The 18,722-nt window shown below is 39.9% G+C and overlaps 1 protein-coding gene across 4 annotated transcripts in view; it reads left to right on the forward strand.

Annotated features, from left to right (window-relative positions):
• The first annotated feature begins 8,083 nt into the window (after window positions 1-8,083).
• The window catches only part of LOC140303780 (chemokine-like protein TAFA-1), a 106,660-nt gene continuing 96,021 nt past the window's right edge, over window positions 8,084-18,722 (forward strand). For all 4 annotated transcript variants that reach the window (XR_011915209.1, XR_011915210.1, XM_072382682.1 and 1 more), the window contains exons 1-2: window positions 8,084-8,680; window positions 10,828-10,964. Coding sequence is in view for 2 of the 4 variants with exons in the window: in XM_072382682.1 (XP_072238783.1) it covers window positions 10,841-10,964 (124 nt within the window). In the remaining 2 variants the exon portion in view is untranslated. The remainder of the gene's footprint in view (window positions 8,681-10,827; window positions 10,965-18,722) is intronic.

Here is an 18,722-nt window from a genome sequence, read left to right on the forward strand (position 1 = left end):
AATTTAACCAAAGGAACACAGAGAACATGGACGAACCCCAGTGGCATGAGACATGGAGATTAAACAATGAAGCAGTATAAAAACAAGAACTGATCCGGCAATGAAACAATTAAAACCAAGAGGATATATACAGAGGAGTGATTACAAAAGGAATGAGCAAATGAAACCGGGTGTGACGCAGGAACCAGAAAACTAACTAAAATAACTTTAACAATTGACTAAAAAGAATGCTAAACTAAGGCAAAGAATCAAGGCGATCAAATCAAAACTAGAACATAGAAAATCAATTGTAATAATAATAATAATAACTTGAATTCATATAACACCTTTCAAGGAACCCAAGGTCACTTTACAAGTGTTGAATGAACAGCTAAACAGCTAATTGTTTAAAGGCCACAGCGAAAAGGTGAGTCCTAAGGGCAGATTTCAAAGCGTAGAGTTGGGGTATGACATATAACTGGTGGGAGAGAGTTCCAGAGGGTCGGGGCTGCCACACTGAAGGCTCTGTCGCTGAAATGCGCTGTCTGGTGTGGGGGACGGAGAGCAAACCTGTGTTAGAGGAACACAGGGTGATTGAGGTGTGTTGATGGAGAAGGTCAGACAAGTTCTGGTGGACAAGAGCGTGTAGGGATTTGATGGTGAGAAGGAGGAGTTTGTAGTTGATGTGGAACTTGACCGGGAGCCAGTGGAGGCGGATAATGGTGGGGGTTAATGCGTTGCTTGGACCACACACAGGTTCTCTTCTTTTAATTTAATTCCTTACAACCTGCCTAGAAGCAAACATCAAAGAAACAACTAACAAAAGACTGTATTTAGTGGAGAACACGGTGACGCATGTGGCTCTCGGAAACTACAAAACTAAAAAGAAAATTTAAGATAGATGGTTATGTTGCCCATGTCTGCTAAATATGACAAGTTGGGTAACTTTGTAAGCTGCAAATTCCTTTTTTAAAGCTTTTTGTAAAAATCATAGGGGACTAAAACATACCAGTTAATAGGTTTATAAATCAGCACTAGTGCTCCAGTGTGATGATAATTCAAATAGATTTTTTTGTTGATTAAGTTGACCCATAGATAATTTAGTTTTTCATATTTCAGTGTAAACTTTGATACTTAACTCATGTGTGAATGTATCTCATGTCTTTACAAGGTCCCATTCTGTCTAATTTTAATATTCATTAAACGGTGCTGGGAAACACTAACAAGTGTCAGTCTTGGCAAGCGTTGAGTAATTACAAATTTGTTACCTATTTAATCTGTCTGCAAATTTTTACCTTTTTTTTTGTCTCATTGCTCTCATGAGCATCAGTCTTTTTTAATCATATGTCTTTCTCCCATCGAGTCCCCTGCCTCATCAGTCTGATAGGAGTGTATTGAGCAAAGTATTTCAAAAGGTGGTCTCCTCGGGCTATGGCCCAACCCCACTGTCCCTGGTCCAATTACAGCAAGAAGGAGAGGACATTTTCATTGGTCTGTGAGGGGACATTTCCATGGCTGCCATCGTCTCCAGGAGTGGAGTCATATAGTACTCAATTACTCCTCCATCCTGAACTGACTAGAGACAGAAAATGTCCCCTGCTGGGACCTGGTGTGTCCCAGAGCATTACCAACACAGAATTTCTGACCCACTTCAAACACAAAAATCTTGCAACTTATTTCCACTGCAACCTACCGTGTATGATTGAATATGTGGTGAGTAATACTCCCCAGGAGTCTGGATAGAGAAGGACTAGCATGAACTTTAATGCGATATTTTCCATACAAATGACCCAAAAGGCATTCAGAGAGATTCAACAAGTTTGAGTGCAAAGGTGGCTTAAGTCATAAGCCACCTCAAAGTGAAAGCAAATGTAATAGTTAAAACTTTGGTTTACGCAGTGCTTTACAAAATATAGTTGGCTTTGTATTCAAACAAAGATCCACAAATACTGCATGTGTATGCAACACTTGAAATTTTTAAATTAGGATAAGGAGATACGTGGAAGCTCAAAGTTAGTTTTACAGAAAGGAACTCAATCACCTCAGAATGATGCCTCATAGTCTGTTAAGACCTCAAGCCTGGGATCTGCCACAAATGAAGAATTTATCAAATTAAAGAAAATTTTATTCTTTCCACTGAGATTTAGGATGAGTCTTCAGTTTGCCTATATTTTATGCTGACAAGTTGGATCATCATCCTTGTTCTTGTATAGATGCATGGGAGAGGAATTTAATTATTAAGCACCTGGGCTCATTTGGGTCTAGGCAAGTATACATGCAGTCATGATTCAAACTGCATTCACTGTATTATCAGGTTGTATTAGTCCACTTCTGTGATGCTCAATTTTGCTGAATTTTGTTCAGACTTACATGTTTTCATGTACTTTAAAAGTCAGACTTTGGTTGGGCTAACACAAAAATTTGTTTTGTGTAAACATGCTTACTGAAACGTGGATCAACAGGCTGGCATGTTAACAATGGCAGGGAGGTCCAGAAGTATATGCTACACTTCCAATTTCTAAACCTAAAGGTAAGAATGGAGTACCAGCGTGTCCACTTCTACTCGATTTCAGAAACTGTGCATATTCTGTCCAAAGACCAAAAAGAAAGCGGCTGGTGCTAGCACCACGATCCTATGCTGGGGCAGTAGCAGAGCCCATCCAATCGGCTGAGAACAAAAAGTATCAAAAGTAGTCTTATTACTTTGACTCTAGTGGGTGAGTGGGAAAATCCATCCATCCATCCATCCATCCATCCATCCATCCATCCATTCATTTTCTATACCTGCTGAATCCAATTTAGGGTTGCGGGGGCTGTAGCCTATCCCAGCTGTCATTGGGACCTGGATGAGTCGCCAATCCATCACAGGGCCAGAGAAAAACAAGATAAACAACCATGACACTCACTCCTATGAACAATTTAGAGTCACCAATTAACCTAATACGCAGTTCCTGGAGAGAACCCACCCATACATGGGGAGAACATGCAAACTCCACACAGAAAAACAAATATCAGGAACTATCAGTCATTCTTTTCTTTAATCATTAAAATGTGATATACACTCAAATCAATTATTGAGGAGTGACCCTCTTTGTTAATGACCACTGTCAACAACAGAAGTAAAGAGAAAGATGAAACACAACAAAGCAATGTGAATAGACAAAAGGAGCAATTGCTATTAAAAAAAAAACATCCCATCTAGTGAAAATTATTTGTTAGATGAGACTCTCTGGAAGTTAAAATGCAGTAATATTAGAAACCCTAAAACTTGAAACCCTAGAAACCCTAAAACAAAGTAGAAATTTAAACTGAATTAGCTTTAAAAATTAGCTTTTTAAATGAGTTATAAGTGGAAGTTGGTAGGTTTCAAATTAAATGCTCAAACAGTATATTAGTATAGCATCAATTTTAAGGATATGATGTATTCACAAGACTTCACAAGTTAGATGCAATAACAATGTGAAGCATATTTTTCCAAGTGCAGACCTAAAACTCTCTGTTTGAACATGCAGCAAGAGCCAGAGCAAGAGTCTGATGAAAAATAAATGCGGTAACATGGTATTTTACAATTAAGGATTAAACAAAGGGGGATGCAAAGGTATCAGTAAGTATCACCAATCACGCAGCCTTATGATGTGAAATATGAGTTGCATACTGCAAGCCATATCGGTAATACATTCTAAAAGCAGAAGGACAGACAGAGGATACATGCAAACAGTATAAATCACATCACCCAAGTCCAAGACTAATGTAAAAACTGCCTCAATACTTTTCCAAACCAAATATGTTAAATATTACATTATTTCTGAAAAGCCAATCTCCTGTGGTCAAGTTGACCTATCTGGCAGAAATATCAAAGGTTGAGCAAAGTGCTTCACAGAATAAAATCACAACAATAAAACAATAAATAACAAATCATGAAAATAACAGTAAAGATGACTAGGAAGATAAAATTACTCAACTCAAAAAGAAGGCCAAACAAAATAGATGGTTCTTTAGCAAATTGCTCAGTGATGGAAGCACATTTGATATAAAAAGAAAAGCTGTTCCACAATTTATGGGACAGCCACTACAAAAGCTTAATTTTGTTTTTTTTCCTGCTTCTAAGCACATTAAGACACAGCTGGTTGGCGGATCACAGTTGCTAGCTGGAGTACGACCATGTAAGAGGTCAACTAAGTAATGCAGAGCCTGTCCATTAAAGCATTTAAAAGAAAACAACATTTTAAAAGCAGTCAGGGAGAGATCAGAGAGCTGGTGTTGGGATCCCATTACAGGTGTAATTTAATCCTTTCTCTTTAATCAAAGCAGTTGTTATCTGTATACCTAAGCATTAACAGCATTAACTTTGTTTTATCACCAATGAGTACAAGTTTCAAGTCTCTATGAGAGCCTTGCAGGATATCTAAGTAGTGTTGTAAGATTGTTTGTGCTTTCTTCCTCTTGCATTTGTAAAGTTGATTAAATTTAATTTGTAGCCTTATTAACAATAGTTACAGTGCTACATGAAATTCTGAAACCAGACTAAATGTGGCTCTGGGTAGAAAATCTGGACAAAGTAAAGTGGATATTTGCTAAAGATCCTTGAACATGCCAAGCAAGGCAGTTTAGATATTGTTCCACACTTAGTAAAATTATTCTTGTCATAAATAGCGTTATAACATGAGTTTTTTTCTCTGAAAACTCTAAGAACTATACCAGAGGAAACGCATCACATAAAGTGGCTATTTGTTGTTAGACTCAGACAACCTTCTCAAAAGCACTGCCTGCGACTGACAGTAAGACGAGCATCTTTGACTTCATAACTGATAGTGTATCCCACTGCATATTGTAAACTTGTCAAAGTAGAGGACCTCTGGAAACTGTTAGAGAATTGGTAAAAACATAAAAGCCAAAATTGGATTTTTTTTAATTCATTATTATTATGGAAGTGATACAAAAGCTCGTCACACAACTAGATACTGAAAGCAGTCTTGAGACAGACTAGAATGGTCTTCGTCTTGTTTGGTGGTAGGTTTAATAGTTGACTTTGGAAATGCTGTTAGACTGGGCAAACATATTGAACATAACAGTAGACACAGATGTTTCATGAAAAAAAAGGCTTGAATGCTACAAATACACAAAATCTGGCAGTTAATGACAGACCTAAATGTACACTGGACACACTGCCTTGGAATTGGTGAGAGCATAAAGTAAGAATACAATGTTAGATGTACTTTGTATTTATCTTTGTAGTTATGTTTGCTACTGAACGTAAACAAGAACACTGCTGGATGAAAAACAGTTCAGTTACTGCAGAGTTAAAAGTGTCAATGACTTCCTCACTTGAATTTGCCTCTTGATGAAAATGAGAACATAATTAGGCAAGTGATAGCAAACGTCATCCATCTTTACACCTGTGAAAAATTTTTAATTTGTGCATCTGGATCTCTCATGCAGATATGCCTTTTTTTTCCTTGATTTTTGTCTCTTGCAGGTGCAGTCAGTCTTGGACTGGACTGAAGACAAAAGGTAAAGCTCTTACCTTGAGATATTTTGTGTGGAGAACTGTAAATTCACAAACCTTCCCCATGAAATTTGGAGGATGTCTATGAGCAAAAGTCAAAGAAAAATTAAATGTGAAATAGATGTTCATCAGAGATCAGCCTGTCTCATTTAATTAATCAGCCTCTTTCCTTCACCAGTGAGCAGTAATGACAGCTGTATACTTCTTCACTGCTTAGCTTAATCTTCCTGTCGTTCTTTTCTTTCTCTCCTTCTCCCTCTGCATCTCTTATTCACCCACGATGAAACTCTGGAGAATAGGCCTCAGCAGATGAAGAAATGCTTTGTTCCCGTTAAAAATATTAAAGAAAGCAGAGATCTGCCGAAGGGAGGGAGGCGTTTGGCTTATGTTGGTATTTTGGTACAGCTAACAGGCCCATATTACAGCTTGTTGGCTGTACTAGAAGGAAGAATTGTATTAGCTAAAGGGAGAAATGGAGAGAAAAGACAGAGAATGGCAGCATGAAAGAGAAAGATGGTGAGTGAGAGAACATTATTGGCAAACGCCGCTCTTTAACGGAGCTGCTCAGATCCAAACACAGAGTTGGCCAGTGATTGGTCGGTTGTGGTTAGGTCTTGGCATGGCAGCAGCGACAGCTGTTTGGAAATGATGGAAACCCCTGAGAAGAGAGAGCGCAACGACAATCCAGAATTACTGTGAAATTCTGTTGTCTCAGTCCATTCTCCCAACACAGCTCTAAGTAACGCAGAATGAAAAATAGGAGACTGTAACAAATCAGCAAAAGGGAAAAAAAAGAGGATTCAAATGTGGTGTCACTGCTGCATATTGCTGAAATGAACATAGTAATTTGATGCCTTGATCTCAACTTCTCCTCTGTGGCTTGTTTGTGGTCTTGTTTCATTTCACGCCTTCATCTTAGCCCAATGGGACAGATCATAAAGACATTAAGCGCTACAGCCAAAATGAAATTGAGGCGCTCGTGTTATTAATGCTCCTTATAAAGAATAACTAATATACACTAATAAAAATAAGCCCATTTATTGGTAATCAAGCCATTTTGCGCAATTATGTCCTGACAGTGGGGAAACAATAATCAATGCAATAATTACTTGATGTAAATCTCTCCCTTAACATTCTGGACTATAGAGAGATCTGGATGGAGGCTTCTCTATTTCGAATTTCCCTCTCAATGGATATCTAAAGGACTATATAAATACAAGGGCCATAGTTCAAAGGCAAAACACATTAACATGTGGCATAAAATACATACACAAATAACTATAGGCTACTATTTTACCCCCTCTCAGGTACTCACATCACAATTTCAGTAATCCATCAGAGGGAATAAAAACACAACTGCACACAAGTTCTCTGCATACACACGAGTCTAATTCTCTATTTTCCTTCTTTTCTCACTTGACATTCAGCCCCTGTCCACCCTGCAGACTGTAACTCTGTGGGGCTGTGTGCATCTGGCTGTCAAATCACTCTATGGCATGTGAAGAACAAGCACAGGTGATGGCAGCGGCAGAAATGGCCCAGGGGTGCCTTGTAATATGGCACAGTGACCAACAGTTGCAGGGCTTGTTATCCATCTCAAAAATGCCACCTACTTGATAACTGGATGATGGAAGCCAATCAAGGAGCTGGTTATTTTACACTCCAGCTCTCATACTGAGACGACTGTGTTCACACAATTCATATAGAGAGCTCTGAAAGGCAAAATCTAATCAGATGTTCATCATCAATTCCGTCTGTATTTCCGCCACTCCTGCGCCAACACTATACTCACAGTCTGCAGGTTTACTCTGTCCCCCATACACGTGTGGTTCTGAGTGGCATATAGCTAATTTGCCATGCCAGGTGTGTGGGGTTGGCACATACTGTAAATCTCTGGTTAACAGCACAATGAGTTAAAGGGGGGCTCCTCCGAAAAAAGGAAAATATGTTTGGAGGAAGAAATAACCCACACACATGAGACTGGTTGCCGTTACCTGCCTGCACGGTCTACACTAATCCAAACTCACACACACTCAAACACATGGCAAGTAGTTGCTCTATCTTCAGAGCCGGCAGATTCAGTTCTCGAGAAAGTGACAGAAGGCTGCTACAGACCCTTTCAGGCTGCAGCTGCAGGTGTAAGACTGTTACGTTTGTGGGAAACATCCACAGTGGATGGCTATGAAAACAAGCCCCATCACCACAACAAATAGGTAGAAAGAGAGAAAACTGCTTGAAATGGAGAGTATGATTATTGCAGAGCTTTAATGAGACACTGAGCTTTCCTTTAAAAGTCATGCGCTTCGCTTTCTCATTTCAAATGCTGGAAGGTGAAGGTAGAGTCGTTTCCAGCTCACACACATGCACATAGATAGATGCACTTGCAGCGAGCTGAAGGCTTTATATCTCCTAATGTTGAGGCTAAGATGTAAAGAGGGTTGGCTTTAATAAAGCATGCTCCATTTGCTGATTAAGTTTTGATGCAGAAATGGGTAGTCTTGCTTTAAGACATGTGATCTGACTCCCTCACTGCTCTCTCACTCTCTCTTACCAGCTGGGCTACATTGTAATACACACACACATGCACGCTCACTCACACCCGCTCTGCCTGTCTGACACAGACTCTCTACTTAGAGCGCTGGAGAGAGGACTGAGGCTCACACTATCAGCACAGCTTCTCAATGGGGGGATGCAGCCAAGAGCAGACAGAGCGGTCATTCCACTGGAGCCTTCCGCTGCACGCGTGAGAAGGAGACGACAAGTGAGGAGGGTAAATTACCCCCCTGTCATCGCAGGATAGGAGTTTTACTGACGGAGAAGAGACACTGAAGGAAGGAGAGCAGACCTGTGCGAATGTGGCTGATACAGCAGTGACATGATCAGCCCCCCCGGCCCTCAAATCCTGCCCAGTTTGTGACACAGACCCCTGCGTGTTTTGCTCTTGGTGACTGTTTGTGTTGCCAAGGATTTGAAAAGAACCTGAGCAGCAGGGGTGCAGCGCAGAGAACACAGGAGAAAGGAGCAGCACTTAAGCCCCTTTCGTACAGTGTTTTGCTTACCTGGAGGTGGAATTTTGAGCAGAAATCCCTGGCTTCAAGGAATGGATGGAATTAAGGCAGAGGAGTGAGTCTACTGAGCAAGGGGGCAGGCAGGGATTCTGACTAAACTCTTTTTTCTTCTGAAGACACTGCTCAGGTAAGGGTGTGAGACTTTCAAAGAATTCCCCTGGTGTCTGGGGATGGGATGGGTGAGGTGTAACGTAAGAATGCCTGTTGAAAAATGTGTACGAGATGAGTAAAGATGCCATCAGAGTGGCTCACAGTGCAAGCAAGTAGTAAAACCTAAGCAAACAGTGCTGCTACTTTAACCATCTTATATTCCATTACGGATATTCTTTTTATCAGAACACTGTGTGGGTTAAAATGGGGGTAAATGTGCTCCAATTCAGCAAACAATAACAGCATGTTGAGTTACACTCAGAAAATAAGATCCTTCTAGGGGGTTTCCTCCTCTGAAACAGGCCGTCTCGTTTCTTTTCAGATCAAATGCTGAAGTTGTCTCCACAGCAGACGACGCGCAGTCGACGAGAACTAAAGCCTCAGTTGTTTTACAGAAGATTTTTTTTTTGCACACAGGTGCATCAGTGCGCCTGCAGGTGTTCCTGATGTTTCCTCTCCGACCGCGTTTACTTTGTCACGCAGGACTTCGCAGTGCTCCATATCTCACCTGTCGTCCTTTTCCATACAGGAAAAGTGAAAGTGAGCTGCTTTTACCGAGTTTTTTTTTTTCGCGAGGCAAACGTTTCCATGAAGCTGCCCATACTTCGAAAAATCTACCCCATCTGCGACTAAGACTTATGTGTCTGTTTTACTCGAAAATGTATTTTATTTTTATCCGAAATACATGTAATATAATGTTCATCCTTGCACGCTTTATTTTAAGTCTGCCATGCGCGTTCACCACTGGAGATATCAAGCACGTTTTATTCTAAGAGCGTGTTCCGATTTACTTAGAAGAGATCCGAGTGTCTCTGGAATACGCATTTAACTGTGCAAGCGCTTCTTTACAACTGCTTACTCTGTGTAAATCCGGACTGGTGACAACATATTCTGTGGTTGCTGGAAAATAAAAAAAGAGGAAAGCAACCCCTGGTACCAGTCCACGTTTCCTCAAAACCTCTGATAATAGTGGGTTTAGTGCAAGGGGCGGGGATTTATGACGCCCTTTTAATAAATATATGCTAAATTCTGGGTGAATATTAAGCAGTGTCAATGTCACCGAGCATGCAGTGCACCCAGGTAACATGTAGAAGTCCAATGGCCTCAATCTCAGGATAAACAACAAAAAAAAGGGCTCAACTTTGAAGCTCTCTGGAAATGATTCATTGACTCAGACCTGCTTTCATGTCACTCCCCTCAAACATTTGAAGCGTTCATGACTGTGCAGACTTTATTTGCACGCATTCACATGTAGCATAAATATTAGCTCATCAGTTACATTTAAGCTTTTGCTCAAACTTAATGTCAGCTATATGTGAAATCTAAATCATTTTGTTGAATTATAGTTTTAAAAACTGAGGATCAGTTCAAGATTTAAAATTGTCTTCATGGAGATGCCCTCATTGCTGAGGATGTAGGATATAATACTAAAAGGCCTTCAAACACCATACCAAAATTGTTGTTTTAGATTATCTGTAATTATTCCACACAAACTTCCCACTCTGGGGTTCTGAATGGAGAGGAGTACCAGTAACACCTGGAATGAAGAACCATTGTTTCCATTATGCTGGTCTTCACCACACATCAGGGAGTTTCTAAACAAATCCACAGGAAGAGGGTCTGCGCTTAGACATGTCGTGCCATGTAAAACTTTAGAATAATTTCACTGCTGTTGTTAATTGATGCAGATCCCCACCTCCCCAATAATTTCCTTATGAAATTCTTATCGTGTGACCTTACAGCAGGCAGCTTATTGATCTCTCTCTGCATTTGGAAGTCTTCGTGGACTGCAGCTGGTTTGGACAAGACAGATATCGACAATATTAACTTTATGTTGGACCATTTATTTGAGTACTTTGCTTGCAGGGATTTTCCTTAAAGCCTTTAAATCCACTTTTTCTGTCCACTAACAGTTTTATTTTAAGAAATACCTACGCAGATAGCTCTGATAAGTCAAAACAGCAGATACATTGGCATAAATACTGTATTGGAAGGCTATGTGAGTTTTTTTTTATTGTCATAGAGCAAATGTGTGTGGTAAATATGGAGACTTTTACAGATGTTTTCTTTTACACATCTCTGTTGTTGCCCTGTTGTGTCACCATCCTTTGTGCTGTCCCACAGACTTAGCCTTACCATGTCTTGGTTGCTGGTCATGTGGATTAGCCTTGGCTTCCTGCTGTTGTGCCAGGCCACACTCTACCAGACCATCCAGCAGCACCATGTGGCCCGGCCCGGTCGCACCGACATCCTCACCCTGGGTATGTATATATGCCTCTCTTGTCATATTTCAGCTCCACAGTGCAGTATTAGAGCGTAAACGCTGCCCTCTCTATGAGGCAGCAGTTGTCGGCCTTGGCTGTTTGAAAAAAACGGCAAAAGACTGCTGCAGTATGTCAGATTGACTTGCCAGCAGTAACATGATGATTCACAGTGGCTTGTAGCCATTACGCATAAGCAAAGGGGAAGGATATTGCCTCTAATTCCATGTTATGTTATTGTGACTTTTGCTTTTCATTGACGAGATATGGTTGGCAGAATTTGGTTCTTTGGCTAAACTGTATGCTGCTGTTTAGATCTCAACTAGCAAGAACATCACTGGGAGATGATTCATTTGTGTGGTGAGAATTCTTGACTACTGCATTCTAAAACTTGCTGGCAGACTATTAAGAGTAGGACAAGCTGTAGGCAACAATTCATATTTCTATGCTGGTAGCTAGGGGAGCTTTGATCACTGTGGCTTAGATTGAAATGACAATTATGTTTCCCTCTTTTGCTCTGGAAATGCTTGGCAATTAAGCCTGACGCCTTCTGCACCAAAAGGGCTAAAGGGGAGGGTAGACACAGAGGCGGATCTAATTCTCTGATTATGAAAAAAGCTTACTAGAATATCTTATGGTGTATGTGGGAGTGTTACAAGGAAGGCAAAGGTTTTTTTTAGAGCCAAGCAAATGCCTTCCTTAAGCTTCTAACAATAAGTGTGACTTCCACGCTGAACCCTCTCGCAGAGTGGGGTTTCTCTGGATGCCAAGCGGCTGTTAAACATTGATGCTGTCTTCTGCTTGGTTCCCTTTGTGTATGTTGCATTGCCAAGTAAAGACAGTAATTGAAGCACAGCAAGAGGGGGAAAAAAACGCAGCACTGAATTCTATATGCTTGTGAATATTGGTGACTTTAAGCAGCATGTCAGAGAATTGGCTTACTTTTGCTGTGGAACAGCTGACACATGAAAATCCCAGCTATGATAGATAGAAAGTTCTCAAAGTATTCCAGCCCCGTTAATTGGAGCAAGAGGGTAAAAGATGAGCAATGGAGAGCTCCGAATGAATTTTTAAAGGGTGGCTTCCAGTTTTCGTTTTCTTTTTCTCCCTTTTTTCTCTCTCTTGTTTTTATGACTGGTTGGCAAGTCAAGCTTGGTGCCAAAGATGTACAAGGAAGTGCAAGGCTCAGTAAGTGTCTTTTTTGAATAATGCAGTGGACCCAATGGGGAGGATGAGGAAAAAAAGGAGTTGTTGCCCCCACCACTCCTACCCCTTCCTGTTGTATATCTAAAAAGTCTAAAAGAAGGTGATGGGCTGGTATTCAAGAAGGCTTCCTGTCAGACAGATCATCTCACACTCCAAACTGTCTACTCCCCTTTAAGGCACAGACATGCACGGTACATGTTCACTCATTAACACGTTCTTCGCTGACTGTGTTTCAGACACATCGTATCTAAAAGGATACAAACGTGTTTTCTACAGACGGATGAAAATACACCATTTGTTGATTTGATCTTATAACACTCCGATTCCATCTACCTTATTGGAGTCATTTTGGCTGAACTACTGAACTTATAATGTGAATAATGCCACCAAGAGGTAATCAAAAGTGAGATGCCTGACAACATATCAACACTCTGACTGAGACCAATCTGTCTGCAAAACTTAAGTAACGAAAGTAAACAAATGTTGATGAGGATAGCCATAATTGGTCCTGACAATTATAATCTGAAGATATACTTTACAATCCCAATCTGCAGGCTTCCCTGGAGTAATGGTCGATCATAACTGGCCGCTTAGACAGAACACATTTCTGTGTTTCTGCTGCTTTGCGACTCTGCAATTTACTGTATATCATGTTTTTTTAAGCGGATTAAGCTGACATCAATCTTACTCAGCCGAGCAGTGGCGTTCTCCGATCTAACCAGAACTTCTCTCTCAGAATTGAAATACTATGATGAATATTTGAATTAGAATTGATTTTATAATTTGAGGAGCTCTCTGGTTTCATTGAGGCCAGAGCCCTCAGATATAAATAGAGACGGGTATGTAGGACGTAGCAAAAAAGAGATGCCTTGTCTTTAAAAATCCATTGGCTTTCATGCTTTGTTGTTTTAAGTAATCAAATAATGTTTCTGTGTTTCTAAAGCAGACTGCGATACACTTCCTGCTATACTGCGCGTTTTAAATTGTTTTATCTGAGACTCACACATATGATCCATTAGCTGATGTTATTGATTTATGCATTGATTTCCGTGTCAAGTATGGAAGGTGAGTTTGAGTTTGGTATCTTATAAAGGCTATACCCTGAAAACACTTTTTTCATGGATCTCAGAATCAGCTCGGCAAACTGTCTCAGAGACAAGGTGGTTACTCAAAAACTAACAACCACCCAATATTGACTAAAATACACATGAAAGAGGCTACATGGTTATGTGAAGAGGTAAAGTAAAGGTTTAATCTCTTACATACTGCAGGATGTAAGAGAATGACTAGAGTATTAGAAACTAGCTTCTTTACCTGCTGCAACACTAAGCTGACAATGCATGCCAAAGATAAGAAAAAAAGGAGAGGGTAAAGTTTCAAAATGACATTTTTTTTCCAAAATGTTTTTTTATGATAAATCACGACGTCGCCGCTGAGGCGGAGATTGAGTAACGAGTTGCATGACTGCTTCGTCACCTGCTCGGGAAGCGGCACCGCTCTCTTTTTTTCCCATGAGCCTCTGCTTCACACCGTCTCCCCTGTGCACTGCTTGTGCGGCTGAAGATTGATGGTGTCCTGATTCAGGCCAGCCAATTCTGGTCTCTCAAGAAATAATCCACTACATTGACAGATGAGCTGAATGTGACATGACATACACAAGCCGGGCTATGCACTCTCCCCACCTGCCAACACTGTTGCTGCACAAACCAGGCCACCCTTGACTGCACATACTGGAATCTGTCAATAGTCAGTAAAAGTGTTACCACTGTATACTATCTAGGCATAAGTGGCAGAAATTATTGCTGATTGTATGTCTTCTAGAAATAATTGGGGGGGATTAAGTGATCCCAGTTTCAGATCCAATCAAATGGAATAAATTGTTTATACTTTGGAAACAATTTCTTGCTGGCGATGAGTTCAACCACTTTTTTCCACCTTTATTACAAGGCAGCACAGTTTATATGTGCATCATTACAGAACTATGCTTATCATGAAAGTTCTAAGCTATTTGTTTTAAATAATATTACAAACAGAAGGTGAAAAGAAATGTGATTCTACCGTGAGTTTCAGCCGTAGACGTGATATTTCCACATGTAAAATGTTATGCATTGCAACATGAAATCATGAACTTTATGACACAGCTGAACATACTGCTGTTGTCTTGCTGCTGTTATGTTTGTATCCAGTAATTATATATGCCGAGTAAAGTCTAGTTTCAGATGATTGGAATGCATCTTAATGAGCTCATTGTTCAATGTGCCATAATGCTCCCTCAGCGTTAAAAACTCTTTGAGGTGGAAGAAAACATGTAATTACTTTGATTAGCCAAGATTCATCATATGGTCAAATGAGAGCAACAGTATGATCATAAGCCTGGATGCGTTTGGTAAATTAAACATATTCTCAGTGATAAGAACAGATTTTGTCAAAACACATTTTGTCATGCTCATCTTAGAGTCTGTACATGAAGCCCCAGTGAGATTCAGGGGGATTTTCACTAGGGAGAAGAAAATCGAACAAGAGGCAGTGTTAAACCTAAACCTTGAACTTGATTTAGGAAAGCTGTCTTTTTTTTTTGGTAAATGAGGACAGGTTAGAAGTCTGGAGGCCATACATACTCACAGCATGAACTGATTTTCACGTTTTCTTTTCCATCACTGACTGGTTCAGAAAGTGTGTGATTTTTCTCTCAGTGTTTGTGAATGCTAAGAAATTAACTTAACTGACTCACAAAGTATTGTAAATGCACCCACACATTTTTCAACTTTTAACTCATCTCCATAGTTGTCAGACTTCTGATTACAATTGCTTAGTGGTAACAGCAGAAACAATGTGTGGAACATGCTTTTTTCCCCTCTTTTCTTCCCAATCATCTTCAAAATGCTAATCCTTCCTCTTGGAGGTGGAAAAGCTTTTAAAGAACGAACGGCAGATCCGTCTGTACTGCCCACATGAACGTCTTTCCACATAGGCTCTCTGGTCTGTTTCTGTTTCGCAATTAAATCAGCTTTATTTACATCCTCATTAAACTGTGGGGACTAATTAGTGTGAGAATTGATGGTGAAAGAAAATTCAATTAAGTTACAGTCACTTGAATAAATGTCGCCTTCATGGGATTTTTGTAAAGCGAACGAGAATAAAATCGGTATGCTCCGAACTGGCTAAAGTGTAAAGACAGCAAAAAAAGAGCATAGGATCTATGCACTTGTTTATACACATATATGTATGTTCACACACACACACACATATATAGTCCTATGCAAAAATCTTAAGCAACCACTATATATATGTATATATATATTTTTATATGTGTGTGTCATATTTTGCTTCTGAGGAATGAAGAACTCTTATAGTCTTTAAAAGCAGTCTTAAACAACAGTTCTCTGGGTTTTCTGAATGTCTTCCAAAGTTTTTCTTTGGACATGAGATGCTTCTTCCCTCATTTTTACGCCAGTCCTTGTACCAACCATTTTAATTTTTCTTTTTTTTCTTAAAGATGTTTGCTAAGCCACTTAACATTGCTTTGTGAAGCATCCAAGTATGACATCTCACCTATCTGTATGGATGTGTTGGACCAGTGTTGTGTTGTAACAGACAGTTAAGCAAAGTACCGATTTTAAATTGTATCTTCGGGCATTTTATCACCAGCAGCCAGTTGCAGAGATACATAATTTGTTCCCATTTCTTTATTTGCATTTGAAAAAAATTATATAGTTACATTAACAAAGTTTGACAGGGATGAAATATTACTTTTGTACCAATAAGGTGATTCCCAAAAGAGCTATTAGCTGGTAACAAATTTTGACATGACTTGCAGTGTGTCCCTAAATATTTAAGGAAACTGGACAGGTGAAGAACAAAAGAAGAGCTGGGGCTACAAATGAAAAAGAACTATCTACAACAGATGAACAGTATGTGAAAGTGATGTCCATGAAAAATGGGAAAAAATCCAGCTATGAATTGACACCGGACAAGAAAGATGCATCTGGCACTACAGCTGATCCATCTACATCAGAAATGATCTCCATGGAAGGATGGCGGGCCAAGAAGATGTTCTTAAGGAAGGGAAACAGGGGAGAAATGGCTGAGTTATGCCAAATGACACAAGAAGTGGACTGAAAATCAGTGGCAGCAGGTCTGTTGGAGGGATGAATCCTCCACAGAGCCCCGACCTCAACATTATTGAAGCAGTGTGGGATCATCTTAACAGAGAACGGAACAAAAGGCAGCCAACATCCAAAGAAGAGCTTTGGGATGTCCTTCAAAAAACCTGGAGAACTATTTCCGAAGACTACTTAAAGAAATGACAGACAGCTTGTCTAAAAAGGTTTGGGCTGTGATGAAGAATAAAGGTTCTCATAACATATACTAACTTTTTTTTTTTGCATTTATTATTATTTTGCTCATTTTTCTTGAAATATGTAAAACAATTAGGACTATCTCAGGAGTTTTGCACAGTGCTGTGTTCACAAAAGTACACATACACCAACACGTTCACATTACTGTCCAAGGTTGTAATGGTTGAAACTGCTTGAAGACCCAACTCTTCAGAGAGCATCTCCTACCCAAGCACTTACCCTGTACTTCCCTACACTCTCTACTGCACTTTCTCTTTCTGTACCTCCCTCTATACCTGCACTCCATTTCTACACTGCCACCCCTGTCACCTCTGACAGAGCCTGATGACTGGTTTTCCTTCTATGCAGCATATTGTTTGCTTTGATGTTGGCGACATTGTTATATCCTCATTTGTAAATCGCTTTGGATAAAAGTGTAATAAAAGTTAAATGAAACAATATGGCCATTAAAATCTTAGACTATGTTTAATGCAGATTTAATTAGGAAAAATTAATTTAGCGAACATGACATCTACAAACCCTGCCTTTAGCCAACAAAAGACGTGAAATCTTATAATCTGCATCCACATGGGATTATAATTGCTTTGAAAACTGTGGGCTTAGGTAGAGAGCTCATCAGTACCTTGTGATCTCTCTTCATCACACCGCATGCCCTTCAAGGTAATGAAAGCAACCCTTTTAAAAACCAGGCAATAAATGCCTGATCACTCAGGTGCCAGGCAGCACTCTCCTTGTACCAGACCTATTCCTCCAACTCTTCATCCACTTGCCCACCACCCTCCCCAACCCCTCCCTCATCTCTCTGTCTCTATCGGCCTCTCAGACGATTTGTCATGGATCAGATGAGACAATTTGTCATGGATTAGTGCACTTAAATGTCTGTGTGATAGTGGAAGCAGTCACTGGAAAAGCTTAGGAATCCTATTACACTGCCTTTTATGGCCAGCAGGACTGGGGAAAGGAGTGGTGGGTTGAACTGGCACTTTCTACATCCTGTGTACCATTTCTTGACTTTTTCCCTCACATGCAATCAGATATTCACTTAAAGGGGAGCTCCACTGGTGTGTCTAAACTGGAAAAAAAACTGTTATCTGTTCGTAATTCTCCTCTTATTGGATATGCTTCTAATAACTAACTACTTAACAAGTCCAGCTACCAATGTTTCAGCGTTGCTAAGCCTGTCAAGGCCTCTTCTTCTGCACAGCACATACAGCGGGAACTGTACGATGGAGATAGATTCTCAACTGTTCCTAACCATTAGCTACTCACAGATCTATGACTATATTTTAAGTGTGACTGGCAGATATAAATGAGTCAATTAATGGTCACTGCTTCATATTGTTTTGGCAAATTCTGATGCATTTATTTATTTATTCTGTTGTCCGTAGCCTTTAGCTATATATGCTCTGGCTCATGTTCTCCCTTCTTGAGTGATTAGGTGGCACAGTTTTGACTTTTTATTTCTTAATAACGTGAATTAAAACAGACACAAAGAGGAGTTTGTTTAAATGGTGAACTGAAATACACACTTGAACTGATCTATTCCTTATAGTCTTTTTCATTTTTAATATTACATGTAAGATTTTATCTTTTCCAGTGACAAGTTCCACATCTCTTTTTTATATCTGAAACAGGAAATTATCATGTCTTATATAATTGCTTTTTTTCATTTGTACAATGCCTTATGCAGCTTCTTTACCATCTCTGTGCTCCTCAAACCCTAAAGTTTTACAGCTTGGATGTATTATTGGAGCAAATAGACATGCTGACAGGTAGGTGTGATAGAATAGATTTACTTGGTGGCATCAAGTAAAACTACTGCAGGCGACAAATGTTACCTATTCAGTGTTTTGTTTGCACAGGGTTCATTTACCCCAATCAATTCATCTATTCAAAGCTCCTTAGAATGGGATATTGATAACACGCATTAATTCGAACATTTTTAGTGAGAATTCAGGAAAAGTGAACACTACAAGACGTACAGTAGACCTAATCCATTTCCCACCATTGGCCCTATGGCCATACCCCTCCTTTTGTAGAGGTAAAGTGTCCCTTTAGGGTTCAAGGAGCAGTAGTTATCTAACCCGATCTATGGCTAAGACAGATGCCATGGCTTGTGAATTGCAGCTTTTGCCTCTGGTCCGAATTGATTCGTCTTCTTTTTTTCATGGACAGTTTATGACTTTAAATATTT

This window comes from Leuresthes tenuis, unplaced genomic scaffold (assembly GCF_036924035.1).
Source record: "Leuresthes tenuis unplaced genomic scaffold, fLeuTen1.0.hap1 SCAF_3, whole genome shotgun sequence".
Taxonomy (NCBI): domain Eukaryota; kingdom Metazoa; phylum Chordata; class Actinopteri; order Atheriniformes; family Atherinopsidae; genus Leuresthes; species Leuresthes tenuis.